Source organism: Periplaneta americana, chromosome 8, assembly GCF_040183065.1.
Source record: "Periplaneta americana isolate PAMFEO1 chromosome 8, P.americana_PAMFEO1_priV1, whole genome shotgun sequence".
Classification (NCBI taxonomy): domain Eukaryota; kingdom Metazoa; phylum Arthropoda; class Insecta; order Blattodea; family Blattidae; genus Periplaneta; species Periplaneta americana.
This window is the reverse complement of record NC_091124.1, coordinates 71,020,922-71,046,475: the sequence shown is the minus strand read 5'-3', so window position 1 is coordinate 71,046,475 and position 25,554 is coordinate 71,020,922. Positions and strand designations below refer to the sequence as shown.

At 35.1% G+C, this 25,554-nt stretch overlaps 1 protein-coding gene across 1 annotated transcript in view; it reads left to right on the top strand.

Moving 5' to 3' along the window:
* The window catches only part of LOC138704813 (guanylate cyclase 32E), a 786,020-nt gene that overhangs the window by 505,099 nt on the left and 255,367 nt on the right, over window positions 1-25,554 (top strand). Inside the window, exon 7 of the mRNA XM_069833092.1 lies at window positions 2,400-2,545. Coding sequence (XP_069689193.1) covers window positions 2,400-2,545 — 146 coding nt within the window. The remainder of the gene's footprint in view (window positions 1-2,399; window positions 2,546-25,554) is intronic.

The window sequence follows — 25,554 nt, the reverse complement described above, 5'->3', positions numbered from 1 at the left end:
TAAGAGATTTCCCAAATCACACACTTTGACTTTCCTTCACCTCTCGCTCCTCTCTTTCTTCCCCCTCCTCTCTCTTTTTCTTCCACCTCCTATCTCCTTTCTTCTCTCTCTCCTCTCTCTTTTCTCTCTCCCCTACCTCCTTTCTTTCCCTCCTCTCTCCTTCTTCCTTCCCCCCCCTTCTTTCCTTTTCTTCTTTCTCTGTTCCCTCGCCTTTCTTCTCCATCCTCTCTCTTCTCTCCTCCCTTCTCTTTCCTCTAGGCCAGTAGTGTCAGAGTTGTAAGCTCCGAAACCGGTTGTGGAGCAAGAGACGTCCAGTCGGAGCGTGAACTTGCTTATGTCTGTGGAAGCACCGGAGCACGCAACGAGTTACATTGGAGCGCTCCGCTCCGTTTAGGCTGTGTCTGACAACGCTGCTCTAGCCTTTATTTTTTCCTTTCTTTCATTATATCATAATGGTAATGATATTAACGACTTGAAAGTTGTTACTGCAAACTCGTTTAATGAAGTGAATAAATGTACTCAAATTAATGATTTTAATTTAAAGTTGATAAATTTCAAGACATTTTATTTACATTATATCAGTCAAGTAGTGTTGATGATTTGGTCGCTGTCAAACTTTGGGTATTTCAGTTGATTCGAAATTAAACTGGGATATTCATATCAATTCAGTTTGCACTCGTTTGCAAGAGTTATTTACTTATTAAGACATTTCCTAAAGAATATCTAAAAATGCTTATGTTGTTTTCTTTTTATATTTGAGGGGCGTAAAACATGGTATAATAACTGAGATTCTGGTCAGAAATGAGATATATAGCGTATAATGTGGTATCTTACATTCTGCGTCTAATGCACTTAGTTTTCCAACATCTCAACAGGTGCCAGAAGTATACAGATTTTACTTCCCTGATAACTATACAAACTGTTGCATGTATAAATGTTTACCTACCAAATAACTAGACTTTGAAGTTGAGGCACATTTACTTTGAAGTTAAGTACATACATAGTACAGTGTTTATAAAGTTGCTGGCAAGATAGTCTTCTCTCACACACATATCATGTTAGTTGAATGGAGCAATACAGGCCGAGCAAAGAAAAAACTGAATGTACGCCTGAAGGACAAACTTAAACATTACATTGGTTAGAATACATCGCATTATTGTCTCTAGGGTGTAGAAACGTAATATTATTCTTAGGCCTGTAAACAGTTACACAGAGCAATACTACTTACAAAGGTACTTTGTAATAATAATAATAATAATAATAATAATAATAATAATAATAATAATAATAATACTTTTTTATTAGAATACCACTATACATAACATTTGTAACTGTAGGCCTATAAAATTACAAAATAAAGAAAAGCAGCGACATTAACATAGTAATTATAAAACGTAGGTTACAGAAATAGTCTTGTCGGAACCTAATTAGATTATTATGAAAAAAAAACAATATTTAGATACAATGTTTAGAAAAGAATACGTTCTATTTAGTATAAACCCTAACCCCCATATGAGTAAAACTCATTACCAAGAAACGAAGATAATATTATACTTAAATTGAAAATAACTGAAGTGTTCTATTTACTAAGAATTTAATATTAGTAAGAAGCCAAAATAAGAGTTCTGTAGATTGACTTGATAAAAAAATAAAGTAAACTGAGAATCAAATGAATTAAAATGAAGTACCGGTATCACAAATTAACAAGGTAACTTATTTGAAATATATTATACAGTATGTTAAATATAATAACATATTAATTCTAATTTAAATTACGTATTCCAAGTATCTTCCATTTCTAATTTGGATTTATAACTTACAATATAATTTTTAAATATAGATACCGATACTTCAAAATCATGTCATAAATTTTAGTCCATAATTAGGTCTGTATTTTTTTTCTTCAGCAATATTGTGATGCATTTTGCCATTTTAGGATATTTCTACTATAAGGTTTTTTGTGGAAGGAATTTAATCAAGTATATTTAAAAATTTGTTCCAATTGAATTTCGTCGCCATCGCAATGACTTCACGTAGTCCCAACTTTCCCAGCTTAAGTTCTAACACGTATGGAACCTCCAATCAGAACGGGAAAAGTAAACAAGTCGTAACCTTTTCCCCCAACTCCGATATGAGTTAACCTGTATCTCCTCCATCGGGAGGGAAAAGTTTGAAAAACATAAACTTACTGAAAATTGTATTTAAAAAAAAAGGATGTATGAATTACATGCGCCGCCAATTTTAAAGAGCCCATATAAAGGGCTTATCTGCAGAGATACCTCCCCACAATATAATATATTGCTTAAAAGAGCAAGTTTTGTACTTTTTTTAAACACAAAATAAAAAGTCGGATTTTAATCACTACCCTGCCCACTTAAATGCTTCGTTTTTTGTCATAGATCCGCGCAGAGGCGGCGTACCTGTACGATGCCGTCAATCTATACGCACGCGCAGTCCTCGACCTGCTGGACAACGACGAGGACCCGCGCAACGGAACAGCCGTCATCGCCAAAATCAAGGGCAGGCATTACAGCAGCGCTATGGGGTAAGTGGTTTGAATTGAAATCAATGTTTATTTTTCAGAAAAGTGAGGAATCTTCTTTAACATCCTCTTGCATGCCAACCTTAGAATCTGTTTTACATATTTTACTGAGTTTTCGTTGCACAAACGTCAAACAAATGTTAAGTCTCTGACGTCTTTTTTAATCAGGACTGTTCACGGGAGTTTTAAATAATAGTATTTTACACGTACGACGAACTATTCGATAGGCAACAAAAAATCCGTTACGTGACAGTCCACGCAGGGCAAAGTCGTATCAGCCGACTACTGTCGGCCACATGTCCACATTTCTTAGCGATCGTAACTTATGGCTAGCACGATTATTTACGAAACCGGATTCCGCTACCCATTGTAGCTCCCTAGAAAATTACTGTCTTCTACAGGGACATCATTTTATTTTTACTTCAATTTTTATTGTACCTGAGATTTTTAATGTACTTCACTCCCACCCCTTCTACTACTAAAGTTTCAACTGTTCTCCAGACAGAATCAAGGCCGCATATAGTAAACAGCACTGAGTTATTGAGTATAGTACGTTCCAGAAATATGTTCGCGTTTTCCAGTGACATAAGAACTTTCAATATTGAATCATATTTTCGCACAGGTACTGTCCGTTTGCCTACGTCGCATCCCGATTTCCCCCATCTGCTTCTGCACGCCCCTCTGTAAAAGCAGGGCTGTCTTAGCTCTTTTCTGAAAACATTAATTTCTGTTAGGAATTGGACGTCTACGTAATATTATACAACTGTTTAAAATAACTTAAATACAAAGGTCCTCGTTAAGTAATTAACTGTCACGTGATTTCCCTCCTTTCTACGAACCTGCGGCATAACCACTTGGACGGACAGTAGATACGAGTAGCATGTCTGAGTAATTTTATCTGTGCGGGCCGAGCAGAAATGAAGATTGAATTTACAGTACATAAGGTACTCTTTTATAGAGTAGGTACAGAATTATTTCAACATGAGTTACTAGTACGAAGGACGAAACTGGCAATTGGAATTAGATGCAATAGTCTATAGTGCGATAATATGCACAAAAGAACTGAAGCCTGTATCGAAATGAACGGCCACCATTTTCAAAAATGTATTTAAATATCCATATTATGATTATTTTTCAATTGAACTTCATTCTCTATATTGTACGCTAATGTGCTGTAGACAGTATAATATACACTGCATAATGAGTACGTTCGCATGAATAGCTCAGTTCGTGAGTAAAAACACTTATTCTTAATACAGTACTGTATTTTGATTAAACAAAAACCTAATGAAAATTATCGAACTCAAAATCGCGATATTTCCTAGTTTACGTAAACGGATGAAGTACTTTTCTTCCCTCCTATACCTAGTAAAGTGATTTGTTTGTGTTTTACGCCAGTATCATCGAACTCCAGTCGTGGAAGGAGGTAGCGAACGGTGTTTCCGGTTCTCTAAAGGTATAGCCAGTTTAATATTAAAAATGTTAATAAAAATAAAATGATGATCCTGTATAAAAACTCAAACCACAACTCATTTGATAACGCTAATCCAAGGCATGACGGCTTAAACCTCGTAGTTACGGCTCGGGACATTAAATAGTCACTGATTTAAATACAGAATTGTGTTAGGCTATCTCTGATAATATTTTTCAATTAATTTAATGAATGTTATTATATAGAATCCGGCAGAATGATCTCCCCAGTTTGAATTCGCCGCCGCACAGGTTCCTTGATAGTTGCACTCGAGTGGTATGCCTATACAGGGTGTTTCAAAAATAGAGCATAATTTCAGGTATGTATTCCCCATATGCAGACAGTACAAAAAGTTCATTACAACATGTGTCCGGAAATATTTGGTTTCCGAGTTACGGCCTTCAAAACAGTAATATTCACCTGAACGTTTTTTTCCGCATTTAGTTGCCTTTACAGCAGATGTTCAAAATGTCCACATTCTGCTTGAGTACAGGCCTTACATCGTTGTCTCATGGCCCTGCGAACACGATCCCAAATTCCAGCAATATTGCGTAATTACTTATAACCTGCCACAATTCGATTCCGAAGGGATTTCATGTCAGGCACCGGAGACGAATACACCAATTATTTTAAATGGTCTCGCAAGTAGAAACAGAGTTGAAATCAGGTGAGCATAGAGGCCAAGCATTTGGGCCACTTCTACCTATCCATCTATCAGGATACCTCTCCTTGTACAAACGAGCCAGCGCAGCATTGCCTTCCGCCTTACCGTACATGAAGTGCACTTCTGCCAGCTCCTGATTTGAGTACATGTTACACAATACAACGCCAAACACGCAACACTCAATGTATCTTTCACCTCGGAATGAACTGTCAGAGTGTCCTTTTTTAATATCTTCTGTCACCGGTACTGATACAGAACAATTTAGAACAATTTAATGCATTAGCAGTTACATTAAAAATTATTGGTCACCATTTATTTGGCTATTAGTTCGTTTAGTCATAGGTTTCTTTTGGCTATTAGTTCGTTTAGTCATGGGTTTCTTTTGGCTATTAGTTCGTTTGGCTATTGATTCGTTTTGTCATGCGTTCGTTTGGTTATTGATTTTTTTGGATATTGGTTCGTTTAGTCGTGGGTTTGTTTGGCTATTGCTTCGCTTGGTCATGGGTTCGTTTGGCTGTTGATTCGTTTAGTCCTAAATTCGTTTGGCTATTGGTTCATTTGGTGATGGGTTCGTTGGCTATTGATTTGCTTGGTCATGGGTTCGTTTAGTCATGAATTTCCTTTGGCTATTAATTCGTCTGGTCATGGGTTCGTTTCACTATTGATTCGTTTGGGCAAGGGTTCGCTTGACTATTGATTCGTTTGGTCACAGGTTCGTTTGGTCATGGGTTCGCTTGGTCGTGGGTTCGTTTGTCTATTGCTTCGTTTAGTCATGGATTCTTTTGGCTGTTAGTTCGTTTGGTCTTGGGTTCGTAGCTAATGGTTCGTTTGGTCAGGGGTTTCTTTTGGCTATATTGATTCGTTCAGTCATGGGTTCGTTTGACTATTGATTCGTTTGGTCACAGGTTCGTTTGGTTATGGATTTCTTTTGGCTATTGATTCGTTTGGATATTGGTTCCTTTGGTCATGGATTTCTTTGGTTACTGGTTCGTTTGGTTATCGGTTCGTTTGGTCACGGGTTCGTTTGGATATTGGTTCATTTGGTCATGTTTTCGTTTGGTTATTGGTATATTTGGTCATGGGTTCGATTGATCATGGGTTCGTTTCAACATTGGTTCGTTTGGCTTTTAGTTGGTTTGATTTATTGGTTTGTTTTTCTTAGGTCAGTTGCTTGTTTTTGCTTTGTTAGTTGGTTTGTTTTTGTTTCTTGTTTTGTTTTTGTTTGATTAGTTGGCTTGTCTTTGATTGGTTAGGTTGTTTGTCTTCGTTTGGTTTGACTGAATGGATTGCAGGCCAGTTGTTTTATGGAAATATTCATTGATTGATATATTCATTAATTGGTGCTCATTTAGCCAGTGATTGAAGTGGTTAATTTATTTCTTATTTATGTATTTACGTATTTTATTATTATTATTATTATTAGTATTATTATTATTATTATTATTATTATTTTGCTTGTTTGTTTGTTTGTTTGCTCGCTCGCTTTGCTTGTTTTGCTTGCTCTGCTTTTTTTGCTTGCTTATGTAGTGCATTAATTTGCTCAGTTCACTAATTCTGTGATTAATATAACCGATTACCTAATATATTGTCCGCTACTTCGTTTCGATATATTTCTTATTTTCAATGGGTCTGTATAAAACAGAGTTTAATAATTAAAATTTTTCTTTCGTTTCATGTGTATCATAATTATTAACTAGGAGGTTGCTCTCAAGTCTTTTGGTTCGGATATTAGATTATAAAATTAGATTCATATAGTACATAATATAGTTGCAATTTAATTTTAGGCACGCTTTTCTTTTCTGAAAATAACAAAATCCATAAGAAGTTAACTCAAAAAGAATGTGCATCGAATTTTGGTAATATTGACAAAGGAAGTATGATTAGAATGCCACCAAAATTGCAGATTGCGTTTGTCTATTGAAAAATATTATTTGTACACTGTACGTTATAGGAGACTGCAAAGAACAAGTAATCGGCACCATTGTCTGAATTTTTAATTCAAGCAAAATTGCTTTTCAGTACCCCCTGAGCACTGTAAGTTAAAAAATTGTCTGAAATATGAACCACTACATCATCACCTATGAAAGTTGAAGTCTTAAGATATATACCTACGTAAAGGCATATGTTGTTGTTGTTGTTAAAAGCAGAATTTAACAACACCTTTCAATAATATAACGTGTCAAAGATATTTGTAAATTACCAGGCTCATATCTGCCAATGTTGTTGCTCTGCTTTTACTGTGAACATTGGTTATGCTAGAGAATAGAAATATAAAAGAGTTTTAAGCGTGAATGAAATATAGCCTTTGTACACATTACACGTAACGAACATGAGCAGAAATGGGTTTACCTCTCGTTTTATTTTCACTATCACCCGATGCCCAATTTCTGCGATACTAAAACGCTAAATTCATTCCACTCGTAACGTTAGCCTATAATTGAGATTGCGTGCACATTCAATTAAATTTGCTCTACAGTACTTCAAATAAATTGTATGCCCCCTAGAATTTGTGCTGAGTGCCATAGAGTGGTTAACTGCCATAAAATCGGATCTGTAATGTTGGTACAACTGATTTCATGGTCGCCGACTGTTTATCAAGCAGCAGTAGCCTTAAAGGGGATTCCTCTCTATGAAAATAAACGCGGTGGTTTCAGTCCTCTTCCATTAGAGAGAGTAAAGTATCCTTGTGGGACTTAGCAATATACACATTGTTTTCTATGAATTAGTTAACGGATTATTATCTGATTTTCATTTCAATCAGATTATGCCAGCCAATTTAGCAATAATTCGTAAACCCCAATAATATAGTATATATACAGAGTACAGTAGCCACTGAGAATCAATGAGATGATAATAATGATGATGCTATGGATTGAAAATGAAATGTAGTTTGTAATAACTGTAGAAAATTTTATCCATATACGCTTCATCAGTCTTCACATTTTACATTATTATTATACATGGGTATGAACCAATAATTGATTCTCCGGTCCTAGTTGTCTAATAGTTGTTTAAAGATCTTCTTATCGTCATATTCCTCTGTGTTGATAACTTTTAATTATTCTTCGAAAACGCTGTAGTAACATCCGTTGGACATGTGCAAACCAACTATTTTTGTAATCTTAACTTTTATCTAAAACTGGGGCGAGAAGTGACACTAGGACTGAAAATATTTTAATCCCACATATTTCATTTTTAACTGTGTGCTAAATGCAAATTTTCAGCTCAATCGGACTGCTAGTTTCGAAGTGAATTTTATAATTATTATGCAGATTTCTGGTGTAATGAAAATGTTCCATGCACGTTACATATAAGGAGAAAAATCTACAGAAAATCTCTTTTCTCATATTATTTTAAGTAGAGCCTCTATCTCCTTAACATAGTTTCATATCAATGTATGAAGCATTTTAAATATAACATTTTCACTTTTGTCCCTTATGGTTCAGTCACATACATAAAAAATTGCAGTATTACAAAGAAAATGATATATCTGCTTTCAAGAGAATCACACTATCGTAAATCTTGTCTTAAATGAAAGCTGGAAGATTGCTAATCAATTTTATTTGTTGATTTTTAGAAATTCTAATTTTTTAATTTTTTTTTTTTTTTTTTTTTTTTTTTTTGTATTTTTGTGAACAGAAAGAAAAATTGCGCGTCTATTTTAACCCATTCTTTAATTTTCAATTTGACAGTTTCTTCTTACAGAATTGTTCATGTATAATGTGAGAATAAGACCTGAAAATATTGAATGAATGAATGAATGAATGAATGAATGAATGAATGAATGAATGAATGAATGAATGAATGAATGAATGAATGAATGAATGAATGAATGAATGAATGAATGAATGAATGAATTAATTAATTAATTAATTAATTAATGAAGTACATTTATTGATACACAATTATAAAAACTCATGTACACAAGATCCTTCCCACGAGCCCTTACGGCCATTCGTGGTATAACTATGCACAGTTTGAATCTTCAAAGAAAACAAAAATAATACTACTAATAATAAAATAGTAAAACAACAATAATTGTTATTATTACTACTGTTACCATTAATTATCACAAATATAACTGATCTAACTTCATACCAAATTTCACAAAAAATAATAAAATTAAAATAAACCTGAAAATGTCATTTAATTATTTCTAGTATTGTCTATTATTATGGGTCCGATTATCATTAGTTTGAAAATTATTCGTAAAAATTCAAACGTCATACTGTAAATCAGCTTTGGAGTTCTTTGCATTGTAATACAAACATAGGAACGTAAATAAAACTGAAGGTAACCCTGTGACGTGAAGTAGGACTTGTTTTTTTCGAGTTTTTTTTTTTCAAACTGTAAGGCGAAAATCAAGTAATACATAGTGAATTCTCGTTCTCGTGCAGGTTTGCCATGTTTTTCCATTCCACTGTAGCCAATTTCGGAACAAAACGTAGCTAAAAGATCTCCATATCGTAAATATAATTAAATAAGAGTCTAAAAGTTTGGCTATTTATTGAATTAACATATATGAGTAAGTGGTATAAAATTCACTGTCAGATTAAAAAGACTTCGGATAAAAATGCATCTGAGAGGCAATCCATACAGAATGCTTTCTTGTTTTGCATTAATTAAAAAGTTTCATCAAACTCCTTCAGTTCGTGGTAAAATTAAATCAGTAGAACGAAGAAGTGGAGGATATTCAAGTTGTAGAGTTTGTTCATGAAGTCCAAAATCTAGCCAGAGAAAACTTATGTCAGCAAAGGTCTTACAGCAGTGTTTGGGGAGATTTTACGCAACCTTTTGAAAATATATTCTTATAAGCTGCAATATAATGTTGTTTGAATTGAAGAGAGCTGATTATGAAAAAAGACATAAATTTTCATTGTGTGTACTATCTCATATGTAAATTGAACCTAAATGGTTATCTGCAATGATAAATGAGGCCCACTTTACTCTCAATGGTGGAGTCAATACTCACAATTTTATTGTCGAATATGGGCAACAGACAATCCACTTGTATAGACTAAACCCCATGCTTAGCACATTCCATAGCCGCTTAGTTCAGATTTCATCTTGATTGGTCACAAGCAAACATTCTGATGGAGGCAGATAAAAAAAGTTATTTTTTTCTTTCACGGTGTTAATAATATTAAAAGAAGTACTTATACAAATTTTGGCCACTCGACAGCAATTACGAGGGCCGTAAAAAGTGAGTTCGCCAAGGACCGTTAACAAAAATAAAACACAATTTCAATGAAAAAGTGTATTGAAACAGACACAGCAATTATTGAGCTATTTTTCAACATATTTCCATCGGAATTGAGATATTTGTCATATCACGGGGTCGCCACAGAGGTGCGAGAGTGCTGTCAAACGCTGGTTCCGGTCCCAGGCGACAGACTTCTACAACACAAGGATACAAAAATTTATCCCATGGTATGGCAAATGTCTCAGTTCCAGTGGAGGATATGTTGAGAAATACGGCCACAATTGCTGTATCTGTTTCAATAAATCTTTCCATGCCAAGGGAAAATCACTTTCTGGACGGCTTCGTAATTGCGGTCGAGTTGCCAAAACTTATATAAATACTTCTTTTGACATTATTAATATGGTGGAAGAAAAATGTAACTTTTTTATCTGCCTCCATCAGTATGTTTGCTTGTCAGTTTGTTTCGCAGTTATATTAATTTAAACTAATTTACTTATTTTATACCTACTTATAATAACTCAATATGCTTTATGCAATTACTTGAATTTTTTTTAAAGTTGAGAAGGCAAGTTTTGGAACTACAGGAGACTCTTGCTATAGGCTGAGAGAGGAAGACAGAGACACTAGTTAAAGTTCTGTCATCATGAACTCATTAGCAGTGTTGATGACTTCCCATGTTGCAAACTTGTCGACGCAAATTAAATGCAACTCTGGAATAATGTTAAGCTTTTTTATATTTTATAGGCAATATCTACATTAACAAGAAGTCGCAAAACATACTTATTAGTCTGTAGGTAGTCGATGAAGCTATAATACCCTAACGGCACATGTATCCACTCGTCTTCTTCACACATGTAATTAATCTGTAAGAGAAAAAAAAAACATAGTGTATGAATTTAAGAATCAAAGATATGTTGACAATAAAGTACACAATTTGGTCAATTTTCAACAGTGGCCATTAAAATTCATAAAATTCAATAAAATTAAAAAAACAGTATAAGTTATATGAACACGTATGTTTGTTGAGCTTCTATATTGCCCATGAGTCAGGGTCCATATGAAAAATAGCCTATGAACTTGCAGTAATTAAGGGGTAGGACTTATAGGAGTGATCAAATATGTATCAAAAGTAACTTTTTTTTTATTTGTAGCCTAAATACACTTCATAGTATTGACTTCAGTTTGACGAAATTTCAAGGTCGTTACGAAGAAAATAATTGCTTCTACGTCATTTTTAAATAGCCGCTGCACTCCAGTCTCTTAACTCTGTGCTCAAACGTCGTTAAATGTCTTGAGTTTGTTTGTTTTACATTTTTCAACATTTGATATGTAATATATTCGGATAATAATAGAGATAAATGAATATTTTCAGGTCTTATTCTCACATTGTACATGAATAATTCTGGAAGAAGAAATTGTCAAATTGCAAATTAAAGAATGAGTTAAAATAGACGTGCAATTTTTCTTTCTGTTCACAAAAATGCAAAATAAAAATATAAAAATTAGAATTTCTAAAAATCACCGAACAAAATTGATTAGCAGTCTTCTAGCTTTCATTTAAGACAAGATTTGTGATTCTGTGATGCTCTTGAGAGCAGATATATCATTTTCTTTATAATGCTGCAATTTTTATGTCTGTGACTACAATAAAGGACAAAAGTGAAAATGTTACATTTAAAAAGCTTCATACATTGATATGAAACTATGTTAGGGAGATAGAGGCTCTACTTAAAATAATATGAGGAGAGAGATTTTCTGTTGGTCCTTCCTCTTAAATGTAGTGCGCATGGAACATTTTAATTATATCTGAAATTTGCGAAATTAGCAGTCCGATTGAGCTGAAAATTTGCATCTAGCATACAGTAAAACAATGAAATACGTGGGATTAAAATTGTAATATTTTCAGGCCTAGTGTCACTTGTCACCCAAGTTTTAGATAAAAGTCAGGATTATAAAAATAATTGGTTTGCACATGTCCAACGTATGTCACTACAGCGTTTTCGAAGAATAATTAAGACACTGAAGATGACGCAGCACAGGCGTCGAAACGGGCCGTCTGTCTAAGGTACATAACCTTTTTTAAAAATTTTAACATTTTTAACATGTCGTTTAACAATTTTAAGTTTTCCAATAATTAAAAGTTATCAATACAGAAGAATAAGACGACAAGAAGATCTCTATTTGAAAATTTTAAGGGTTGTACGTGCTAAAAATTAATCAATTTTTGCTTAGGGTTTTGTATTACGTAAAATAATCTGATAAACGGAACGTATCAAAAATATATATAATGTAATTAATTGTAATATTTGAATTATTGTTCTAAATTCCGTTAGGATGTTAAACTAAGCAGAAATGTTTATAACTACAAAGTTGTGTAATACGTGTATAACCTTATTATATACAGGGACATCATTTTATTTTTACTAACATTTTTAATATTAACTTGCCTATACCTCTGACTCAACGCCGTTTGCTACTCCTTCCACGACTGGAGTTCGATGCTACTGACGTACTATACAAACAAATCACTTTACTAGGTATAGGAGGGAAGGAAAGTAGTTCATCCATTTACGTAAACTAGGAAATATTGCGCTTTTGAGTTTAATCATTTTCATTAGGATTTTGTTTAATCAAAACACAGTACAGTATTAACAATGATTGTTTTTACTCATGAACTGAGCTGTCCATGTGAACGTATTCATTATGCAGTGTATATTATACTGCCTACAGCACATTAGCGTATAATATAGACAATGAAGTTAAATTTAAAAATAATCATAATATGGAAATTTAAACACATTTTTTAAAATGCTGGCCGTTCATTTCGATACAGGCTTCAGTTCTAATGTGCATATTATCGCACTATAGACTATTGTACCTAATCCCAATTACCAGTTTCGTTCTTTGTGCTAGTAACTCATGTTGAAATAATTCTGTACCTACTCTATAAAAGAGTATCTTACGTACTGTAAATTCAATCTTCACTTCCGCCCGATCCGAAAAGATAAAATTACTCAGACATACTATCTACTGTCCGTCCAAGTAGTTATGTCGTAGGGTCGTAGAAATGGAGGTAATTACGTGACAGTTAATTGCTTAACGAGGCCCTTTTATTTAAGTTATTTTAAACATTTGTATGATATTACGTAGACGTCCAATTCCTAACAGAAATTAATGTTTTCAGAAGAGAGCTAAGACAGCCCAGCCACTAGCTGGCGAATAAAACTGGTGGGGGAAACCGATATACGGCGTAGGCAAATGGACGACAGTACCTGTGCGAAAATGATTCAATATTGAAAGCTCTTTCGTCACTGGAAAACGCGAACATATTTTTGGAACGTACTGTTTACTATGACCGTAAGGCTACCATATGCGGTCTTGGATCTGTGTGGAGAACGGTTGAACTTCATTAGCAGAAGGGGTGGGAGTGAAGTACATTCAAAAACTCAGGTACAATAAAAATTGAAGTAAAAATAAAATGATGTCCCTGTATAATTACTTACTTACAAATGGCTTTTAAGGAACCCGAAGGTTCATTGCCGCCCTCACATAAGCCCGCCATCGAACTCTATCCTGTGCAAGATTAATCCATTCTCTATCATCATATCCCACCTCCCTCAAATACATTTTAATATTATCCTCCCATCTACGTCTTGGCCTCCCCAAAGGTTTTTTTACCCTCCGGTCTCACAACTAACACTCTATGAATTTCTGGATTAGCCCATACGTGCTACATGCCCTGCCTATCTCAAACGTATGGATTTAATGTTCCTAATTATGTGAGGTGAAGAATACAATGCGTGCAGTTCTGCGTTGTGTAACTTTCGCCATTCTCCTGTAACTTCATCCCTCTTAGCCCCAAATATTTTTCTAAGAACCTTATTCTCAAACACCCTTAATCTCTGTTCCTCTCTCAAAGTGGAAGTCCAAGTTTCACAACCATACAGAACAACCGGTAATATAACTGTTTTATAAATTCTAACTTTGAGATTTTTTGACAGCAGTCTAGATGACAAAATCTTCCCAACCAAATAATAAGCGATTAATAATTATATATAATTAAGGATTTATTTTATTGGGTTATTTTACGACGCTGTATCAACATCTCAGGCTATTTGGCGTCTGAATGAGATGAAGATGATAATGACGGTGAAATGAGTCCGGGCTCCACACCGAAAGTTACCCAGCATTTGCTCGTATTGGGTTGAGGGAAAACCTCGGGAAAAACCTCAACCAGGTAACTTGTCCCGACCGGGATTCGAACTCGGGCCACCTGGTTTCGCGGCCAGGCGCGCTGACCGTTACTCCACATGTGTGGACTATAATTAATGATTTTATAACTTAAAATGACGTATTAATTGTAAGGAGTATAAACTGTTCGTAACGAAATCAAAATTCTGTGTTGTGGATGGATGTTGATAATGGTTAATAACAATAGAGGTTTGTTTGTAGAAAGATGTGTTTTTAACAACTAACTAACGTGGAGTAACGGTTAGCTTATCTGACGGTGAAATCAGGGGGCCCGGGTTCAAATCCTGGTTCCGACAAGTTCTATCTATTAGTCCCCTCTTTAGGCGAATCCACGGACTGGGACTGCCCTATCACGCTCGTCGCTTGTGTGGGCTCATTGTACTACTCGAGATAGAATGGTGTACAAGACCCCCGTGCTACAGATCACCCCGCACGCCGCCACCGAGCTCCTCTACATGACAAGTTTACATCCCTTTCCACGTAGGCATCACCGCGGTCTCTCAACCACGATCCGACGAGCTACCAGGAACTCAGGGAAGAGCCTACGGTGCATAGCGTCCACACCTGTGGAGTAACGGTTAGCGCGTCTGGCCGCGAAACCAGGTGGCCGGGGTTCGATTCCCGGTAGGAACAAGTTACCTGGTTGAGATTTTTTCCGGGGTTTTCCCTAAACCTAATATGAACAAATACTGAGTAACTTTCTATGCTGGACCCCGGGCTCATTTCACCGGCATTATCACCTTCATCTCATTCAGACGCTAAGTAACCTAAGATGATGATAAAGCGCCGTAAAATAACCTACTAAAAAAAAGTGCATAGCACTACCATTAATAAGGAATGACCACATATCCACGGTGTCAAAGTTCGAAGCGGCCTACAGCCGACTCTACATCAAAGCAAGCCCGAAACCAAGGATAGAGACGGATATAATGTTGAAAGAGAGGAAGTGTAATTATGCTGGCGGAATGAGTTCGAGGTCCAACTCCAAAAGTTACCTAAGTTCCGCTGAGGGAAAACCTCAACCAAGTAACTTGCCCAACTCAGGATTTGAACCCGGGCCCGTTCGTTTCACGGTGTGACGTGATAACATTATTCTCCAGCGGACTTGCAACAAGTTAACTGATTAGGTTTTTCCGGAGCTTAACTCATTAAGAGCAAATGCTGGGTAACTTTCGGCGCTGGACCCTGGAGTCATTTAGCTGGCATTATCACCTTCATTTTGACATATACGTCAACATATATGCCTAACTTGGAGTCAGGCCACAAAGGGAAACACTGAAGGAGGAAGGTTCGATCCGGTGCTGTGGATTGAATTCGTCTTAGCTCAGTGGTCAGAGCGCTTGGTAAGTAGAACCAAGGACCCGGGTTCGATCCCCGGCGCCGGAGCGAATTTTTCTCCTCAAATATTAATTACCTTCATTTTACTCAGATAACACGAGATAACCGTTCCACTTGATAAAACGTCCTAAAATAACACCAACTTGTTATGCCTATAGTGCTTTTTATATATTTTTTATGTTAAGTTGTCAACGTCTGTCAATAAAGTACACTTATACTGCCGTTTTCTTTTGTCGCGTTACTTGGATTATCCAAAAGTAACGGATACAACAGAATAGGTGTCGCTTTCAGATCTAAAGCAATAAGACCATAACAGTAGGACGTCTAAGTATAATGCAGAGATTCGCTTGAATTAAATCTCACGCGGTTGTAGAATCTCAACTCTTCTTCACAAGGCAAACTGTTCCTTGCAATTACTTATAAATAACCATTCGAGATCTAGTGACAGCATCCTGATGAGACTGCATTCTGAAAGTTACTTTGCAATAGAAACTTTGAGTCAGCTGGGGAGTATTTCAGGTGTGTTCTCGAAGGGCAATGCAGCTAGGTGACTCTTAATTAAATTTAATGTATTATGAGACGAAATCCGAGTGGGACGAATTCCTACACTCTACTCGACTCGACTCGGCGTTGCAGGTAAGCAGCGTTTAAGAAGTAATTAATAAGACCGATGTTAATTAAATGTTGTGCACAAGTTTTCATTAGTTGCTGAATGCAGAGCCGATAAATGAAGAATGAACTGTTACTGTTGTTTAATTACAGGGCGATTCCACTGTGATGATAGCAGTGGCGTGCACATTATATTTGTGCGACACACTAACAAATCCACTTAGGACCGACTTTTAACTTTCTGTAGATATTAAAATTTTACACTCAAGTAAATGAAGTTCATTAAAATTATGGCTATGTATTTAGTTTTGGATCATAGACGTACAGTGTGTTCGTGAAGTCGTAGTGAGGTTTTAAATGATTATAGGCCTATAACTCTAACAAAACATGATAGAGGTGTGAAACTATCACTAAATGAGACAAAAGCTCTCCAACATTTTACTTTGTGTTAACATAAGTGGGCTTCTCTGGTAGCGCAGCAGACATCTAAGTTGTACACCAGTTTCTGTCCCATACGTCCAAGAATACTGTCTTCCTCCGACGAGTTTAGCGCTGGGACCTGAGGTATTCTTGCCATCGGTGCGGGGGGTTTCAGGTAGATTCTTTTGTTGCTACAGTCAGGCCGAGCCTAGCGGAGTGGGAAGTATTAATCGTCCAAAAATATGCAGTCTTCAGTTTGTAGTAGTGTGTGAATATTTCATATACATATTGTTTACCTAGGTCTATATGGTTTTGTTATTAATATATTAAATATGTTGTTGCAATTTTTGCTCACACATCTCCCTGATGTTAGCTATGTTAATATTATATGAATTATTCATATTAAATATTTTACCGTTACAAGTCATTTTTAAGGAAACATGCTGTGGAAAAGTTTTTGGTTTTATTCTACTGGAATTTTAGAATATGTATGATTGGTATCGTGAAAAACAGATTCCTATAATGTTATGCGAAAATCATTTGTTGGTGATATCTTAAAATACAAATCAAGTAGTTTTACTTCTCAAGTGAGTTCAGCACTACAGTATATTTAAATTGATTACTTTACAAATTTAATTCAATTCTACTAATCACTAAATGTTATAGTATGATTCTTCTTTTCATTCATATTGTTGTAGTTTTATTATGATTTTTCTGTTTATTTATTTTAATGTTTTTGTATAACTGGTGGTGAGATGGCCTTAACTTCACCAGAATAAATAAATAATAGACTAAATAAATAAATAAATAAATAAACAAAAAATAAATAAATAAAATTTTCTACAATACTTTCCATCTCTGAACACGTAAGTACGAATGGTTGTATCTCTATCTCGCCAAAAATATGTTAGAAACTCTCGTAAATTGGGCGAATGTTTTCAGTATGATTGCACTTCCTTCCAGACTGCCGCTGTCACTGTTCCCTCTCACTCCAGTACCGCGCTAGACTAGTCGGAACCGCATTCCTCTCAGCACTAAACTCCTCAGAGGATGACAGTATGAAAAATAACTGATGTGATGGCATCTCAATTTCGCTCCTTCAAATGGTTAATGTCGTTTATAGGTACACTGTGAAACCTTTGAATGACGTAACCCATTCAGTATAGATGAGTGAGGTCCGGAGAGCGTGCAGGCTGTGATTTCCATCAGCCCTTTCCAATCCATATCTGTGGAAATTATTCATTTAGGAATTCCCGAACTGCCCCAGGAAGTATGGAGGGAAATTATTTTGCTAAAATATTACATTTGCCACCGGCGAAGCTCAGACCGTAGCATGTTTTCCTGCTGATCCGGAGTTGCGCTTCCCGCTTAGGCTGATTATTTACCCGTTTGGTTTTTCCGAGATTTTCCCTAATCCTATGACGAATGTCAGGTAATATTTACGGCGAATCCTTGGCCTCATTTTGCCAAATATCATGTCACTATCACCAATTCCATCTATGCTAAATAATCGAGTAGTTGTTACGGCGTCGTTAAATAATAGAGCAAAAAAAAAAAGATTACATTAGAGTTGAGAATTTGGGGTATTACAAATAGTCCAACATTATGATAGAAGTAATTCTGTGAGGTTACATGGAAAAATAACTTAAAAACTTTATTTCTTGCAAATTAAATTTCTGGCTACTACACATGTTGAATTACAGCGTGTGGATTCTCATGAACCAATATTCTCACGATGTGCACATGAGAATGAAGAGAAACTTCAAAAGTAGCCTCCTTACTGAAAAAATATTGACGATCTAAACAATAACATTCGAAGATAGGTAACAATAACAACCAAAATACGATAAAAATGTTGATAGTAATTTTTATCTCATTGCTGGTTCACATCTGCAACTTCTCTCATTAGAATCTGCCTCGTATTTTCATTTAAGACTCCACCATGAAGTTACGGACACAGTGTGCTATTGCTCATATTCTGTTTTTCGAAAAATGGTTCCAATATCATAACTATGAAATTATATGTTAGTCCTTTCCAAATATTTTGTATACACCGTTTCCTTAATTTGCGGTTCTCCCGTTTCAAAGAAGAGATTCAGAATGAAATTTTTCATATTTCTGTAGGTCTATATTCTTTAAATGGATCATTATTGCCTTTGTTTTTCCAATAATGTAAAAAAATACCTTAAAAGTAAAATAATACATACAGTACTTAATTCCTCATTTTAAGGAAAGGGAAACTACCGTGACATCATTTTATTTTTACTTGCATTTTTATTGTACTTGCGTTTCTGAATATACTCGTACTCCTACCACTTTCACTAATGTCCTTGCTCCCGTCAGTCACACAAACTTACGGCCGCTGTTGCATTCGAAGTCTGCTAGCAGTAAAGAAAACAGTACAGAATATAGTGTGTTTCATAAATATGGTTGCGTTTTCTATAGCAGGAAGAGCCTATATTATTGAAACTTATTTCCAAGGGCAGGTATTTATGGAGATTAATTTTATAATTTGTATTTTTTAATACTGATGTCGGCGGAGATTGTTGGAGATTGATTTGTTGGATATTAATGGAAATTTTAGAAAATAAAATTATTTTGAAATTGGAGTATTAACTCAGTATGAATATTACTTTCCAAATAATTAACATAAAGGTTCATTGGATTGTGGTAAAGGTGCGGTATGCCAATAGACATTTGTTGGATTGAGACTGTATTTAACACACATTCATTAAAGACGAAAAAAAAATGCAATCCTCAAATTAATACTTTCAATTATTAGTGAAATGTTGAATTCTTCGTCTTTTGAGTTCATTAATGTAATCAGAACACCTGGAACACTATGTAATGTAGCCTACTTGAATGTGCAACAAATTCAAATGAAAAAATGGCTGAAAAAAGAATTCAGAATATGAAATTCGCTATAAAACGACGCAACAGTAGTCTAATAATTCGCGAATGTGTTCGTATTTCGCTATTAGAACTCCATTTCGCGATTTGTCGTGATTGTTTTATCCGCATATTATTAATCAGAATCACTTAATTCGTAAAGATTAGTAAAAATCTATTTTTATATCTATTATGTCGTGATTTTCGCGATCTCCGTAAATACCTGCCCCTGCTTATTTCGCCAGGTACGGTGTGTAGCACGACTGAATAACTTTATCTGTGTGGACTGAGCAGAAGTGAAGATTAGAGTTACCGAAAGTACGGTAATATGCTGAATAAAGTAGCCATTATATAATGAATAAAACCGCCTGAATAGTTGAGTTTGTGAAAAAAAATGTTACTACTCTACTGTATTTTGATAAAATACCGTAAAAGTAGTGATCAAACTGAAAATCCTAATATCGTATTTACCTGTAACATAAATGGATACACTACTTTTCTCTCCTCCTATAGCTAGTAAAATGATTTGTTTACATATTGCACTAGTAATACCAAACTCCTGTAATGGAAGGGGGTAACAGTGTTTCCGAGTATAGCCAGGTTAATGTTAAAAATGTTGGTAAAAATAAAGTGATGCCCCTGTACATGTCTTCATGATCGTTAGATGCCACCAATTCGCAATTCGACGTCATGGCACGCGATCTTAATTCTATCTAAAACACTTTCACGACACCTTAGATCAAAGACTATGGCGTCCAAGGAGGCCGAGCCTCATTTTAAAACCACTGTCCGATGTTGAGCTTTCCCTTTCAGCCGTCTCTTACTTTTACTTTTAAAGCTTCTCCACTTTTTATTAGCGGTTGGCTTGTAATCCCATTTATCGCCTTCACTGATCTTCCCACTGGCCCTCCACCACCTTGTTTACCCAATTCTCCTTTTCATGTCATCCGAAGACGTTCTCTCTTTTTCCGGACGGTGACCATTTTATAAATTGTTTGACTCCTTTCTCCTAGTTCACACTCTGAACGTCACCTTATCATTACAGTGACCTCACTTTGATACGCTCCACTACATTATTAATAGGTATACTAATTTCTGGCAAGATAACTTCATATCTAACTTGTAGTCTAGAAATCAGCTTACTCCTTCGCAAACCATCCGTCTCCCATGCTTCTAATCGTCTTTTCTGCCTCTCAGTAAGTGCCTATCTTCCAATACTATCGAGTGTCCGCCGGTTAAATTGATCGATAGGAGTCGGAACTGGTGGAACTGTTTTCCCGACGTAATCAAGGTCGGCCGTTGCTAGTCATGTTAGTTGAATGTTAAATGTTATGTTTTATTTAACGACGCTCGCAACTGCAGAGGTTATATCAGTGTCGCCGGATGTGCCGGAATTTTGTCCCGCAGGAATGTTAGTTGATAACCCATTTTGTGTGGTGCCAGTTAGACATGTTTATTGCTCTGTGCGTTGCTTATTGTGTAGTATGATGGTCTACAAATAGACAAAAAATGTAAGCAAACAATTCACATAATCTGGAGGATTTAAGGGAAATCTTCGTCTAGCGATTTTTGTCATACGGTACATCAAATTAAGTTCACGCAATATCTTCAACAGGATTGACCCATGTTTAAAAGCAGTGAGTGAGCACTTCAATCGTCGGATGTAGTGGTGAGTTGAGTAACAGTTGATTGTTCTAATTAAAGAAGTACTTCAGTGAAGTAAGTTCTTAAAACAGTAGATAGCATCCGATTTGCGCAGAGCTTTACCGACCGAAAACACTACCGGATGAATTTAACTTCCTATAGATTCATGTAAGGATTAATTTTTTGGTCCTACAGAATACGTCTGGTCCACACCTGTGGAGTAACGGTCAGCGCGTGTGGCCGCGAAACCAGGTGGCCCGGGTTCGAATCCCGGTCGGGGCAAGTTATCTAGAATATCTTGTTAATATAATGGTTGAGGTTTTTTCCGGGGTTTTCCCTCAACCCAATACAAGCAAAAACTGGGTACCTTTCGGTGCTGGACTCCGGACTCATTTCACCGGCATTATCACCTTCATTTCATTCAGACGCTAAATAACCTGAGATGTTGATACAGCGTCGTAAAATACCTCCCCCCCTCCAAAATGAATACGTTTGTTTCGGTAACAATTAATATTAGAGGAGAAAAATCCGCTCCGACGCCGGGGATTGAACCCGAGTCCTTGGTTCTACGTACCAAGTGCTCTAACCATTGAGTTACGCCGAAGTTCAATCCACAGCTCCGGATCTAATCCCTCCCCTTCAGTGTTTTTCTCTTTGTGGCCTGACTCCGAGTTCGACATGTATGTTGACATTTTTTATATTAAGTCAACTGCCATTATACAAGGAGCGCACTCAGTTGAGTGACTTGGTGGCTGCGATCCTACAGTAATATGCACTGTTGCTCGAAGAATCTACGTAAGGATTAATTTTTTGGTCCTACAAAATACGTCTGTTTCGGTAACAATATTACAGGAGAAGAATTTGCCCTGGTCCCGGGGATCGCCGGAGCGAATTTTTCTCCTCTAATATTAATAGTAGGCCTATACATCAGTTATAGCAGTGTTAATATACTATCCATTATGGTTTGAAAGATCATTATTTTAGTATTTCGCTGCGTATAGCGACTCTGCAGTATCTAATATATTCAACGACGTTCTAAACTTCTTTAAAATTGTTCTTTTTATTAAGATGAGATAATGTATATAGGCCTATCATCGTCATTATAATCATCATCGTCATTGCATTTCAAAATTTAACAGAGAAATAGATTTAGAGCTGTGTGCGGTAGAATTATAATTAAAATCTGGTAATATTATAGTGATAAGTTTATACAGGTCGCCCTCTGGAGATTTCAAACATTTTATTCATCTACTAGAAAATACATTACAGTACATAGATGAAAAAAAACACGAATAGATGTTTTGCGGAGACTTAAATATTGACTATCTCACTGAGAGCACTAAAAAAGAAGAATTTAACACATTATTAGCAACCTTCAATTAAATACATACGGTCAACTTTCCAACTAGAATACAAAAAGGGTCGATTTCTGCAATTGGTAGTATAATTATAAGGAAAGATAGATTAGATAGTTACCGGTCAGTTCCCATTGTAAATGGTTTTAACGAACCCTGAATCTCAACTAATAAGCATAAACGATAGCATTCCTGCATCAAAACACCCGAATAAATTTGGGTTAATGGTCATAATAATGAAGAATCTTTAAAGGACTTTGAAGCTAAACTAAAAAATGAAACATGGGAATCAGTATATGATAATGGTGATATGAATAGTAAATTCAGTGTGTTTCATAATACATTCTTAAATATCTTTGAATCCAGTTTTCATGTAAAGCACAAAAATTCTCAAACATCTAAAAACAATTGGATTACACAAGGCATAAAAATCCCATGTGAAACTAAGAGGTCTCTATATATTCAAAGTAGAAATAGTAATGACCCCAAATTAATAGCTCACTTTAAAAAGTACTTTACTATAACGGAATTATTCTAAACTCGAATAATAAAATCAAAACAACTTGGAACATAATAAAAAAAGTTTAGAAGTAAAGAACAAAGTTACACTCTTGTAACAAATAATAGAAAAACATCAGATAAAACAGAAGTTGCTAACATATTCAACAAACATTTTCTCTCAATAACTGATAACCTAAACATCCCACGGAACAATAATAATAATAATAATAATAATAATAATAATAATAATAATAGTAATAATAATAATAATGCTATCGATTGTTTGAAAATATCTATTCCTGTAACTTTCCCAAATATTCCAATTTTTCCAATAAATCCACGAGAAATAATTACAATTCTAAAGCAATTAAAGTCTAAAAATTCCTCGGGATATGATGAAATTACAAGTAAAATACTAAACGCCAGTTGACAAATAATAGCCAAACTCCTGTCTTATTTATGTAACTTTTCAATGTTTAATGGTGTATTTCCATAGCGACTGAAATATTCAGTTGTTATTCCTTTATTCAAGAAAGGGGATAGAACCTCACCCGAAAACGACAGGCCCATATCCCTTCTACGAGTCTTCTCAAAGGTCTTCGAAAAAGTTATATATAAAAGAGTATATCATCATCTTGATAGATACAACATTCTCATTCCGGAACAATTTGGATTCAGAAATAAGAAATCAACTCAGCAAGCGACGTTTAACTTAACTAATAAAATTCTGGAAGCTATTAATAAAAAAATTACAAGTAGGAAGGATATTCTGTGATCTCTCCAAAGCTTCCGATTGAATTAACCACAAAATTCTACTACAAAAATTAGAATACTATGGTATTAAAGACATAGCATACCAGTAGTTTGAGTCATATCACCTAAAGAGAAAACAAAAAGTTGAAATCAACGCATTCAGTAACTCCTGTAAATCTACTTCAACATTGGGAAATGTTCATACAGGGGTCCCTCAAGGACCTATATTAGGGCCTCTTCTTTTTATAATTTTTATAAATGATCTTGGTCCCATAATAAAAGGAATAGGTTATCCTACACTATTTACAGATGACACAAGTATCATAATTACAGACAAGAACTTTGCCACATTCAAATATAAAACAGAAACAATTCTCCTTAAAATTTATGACTGGTTTACAACCAATAAACTAGAATTAAACATTAATAAAACTAACATAATTCAATTTAAAACCACTTCAAATTTAATCTCTGAAACATTAGATACAACTATCAACAATATACCTCTACTAGAAACATCAACAACCAAATTTCTTGGTTTGCATATTAATAATACAATAAATTGGAAAAATCATATCAAAGAAATAACCCCCAACTTAGCTCAGCATGCTTCACAATTAGGTCGTCACAACAATTTCTAAACAGCAGTATCTTAAAGACAATATATTTTGCCTATTTTCATTCCATTATGTCCTACGCAATAATATTTTGGGGAAATTCTGCAGATAGTAAAAATATATTCTTATTACAAAAAAGAGCCATTAGAATAATAGTTGGAGCAAAGGCTAGAGAATCATGTAGATTCTTTTTTTAAATTAGAGATTCTATCTAACCTTAACAAATCAGTACATACACTCCATAATAAATTTCCTCTTTTTTGTAATAAAGAAAATTTTCCAACTAATTCAGCCATACATAGTATAAATACCCGCAGAAAGAATGATTTTCATACGCCATCATCAAATGTATCATGCTATCAAAGGGGAGTACGTTAATGGCGATAAAAACGTTCAATAGTCTTCCTGAAGATATTAAGAATCATAGCCAAAACTCTGCATTATTTAAGGTAAAACTAAAAAATTACTTAATATCTCACACTTTCAATTCTGTAGATGAATTCTTGACATTTCACAGTACTGTGTAAATATTTTAATGCTATTAAATGGCAAACATATTACATTGTATAAAATATTATTGTTATTAAGGTATTAATTCTGTACATATTTCATATTTGTATTTTATATGTATTGCATTTTATATGTATTGCATTTATATGTAAAACGTAAGAATTGGACATTTTCTTTATTCTATGCTATAAAGCAAATGTAAGAATATTATGGAACGAATAAATCTATCTATCTATCTGTCTGTCTGCCTGCCTGTCTGTCTGTCTGTCTGTCTCGTCTCGTCTCGTCTCGTCTCGTCTGTCACAGTCATCTCATCATTAATTATTCCAACGATTTCTTGGAAGTCATGCGCTTCTCCTTCCAGTAGGTTTTATGTTGAAATCCATAAGTAGTGCTTTGAATAATTAATAATGCATTGTTCCATCTAACGTGACTATAACTGGAGAGTTATCTGTTGTCTGATAGTACATAAGGTACTTGTACATTAACGTGAACTTTATCTTTTCTTTCTGCCACGGCGTAGTGATACATTAGTATGGTTCTAGGCTTGAATAGATAATGAACTGGTATCGTTACTGTAAAGTTTCTGTTAATGTTCACGTTTTCATTATGAATAGGCTTTTAAAGACAGATTCAATTCTGTTGAAAAGATTGCAAGTACATGAATTTTATTTTGTTCTTTTGCGAAAATCACTGGACTATATTCATTGAAACCGCCATGGTGACTCATTTTCAAACCGTTGGGCTTATAAGTCAGTGGGTCCGGATTCAAATTCCGCTCTATTCT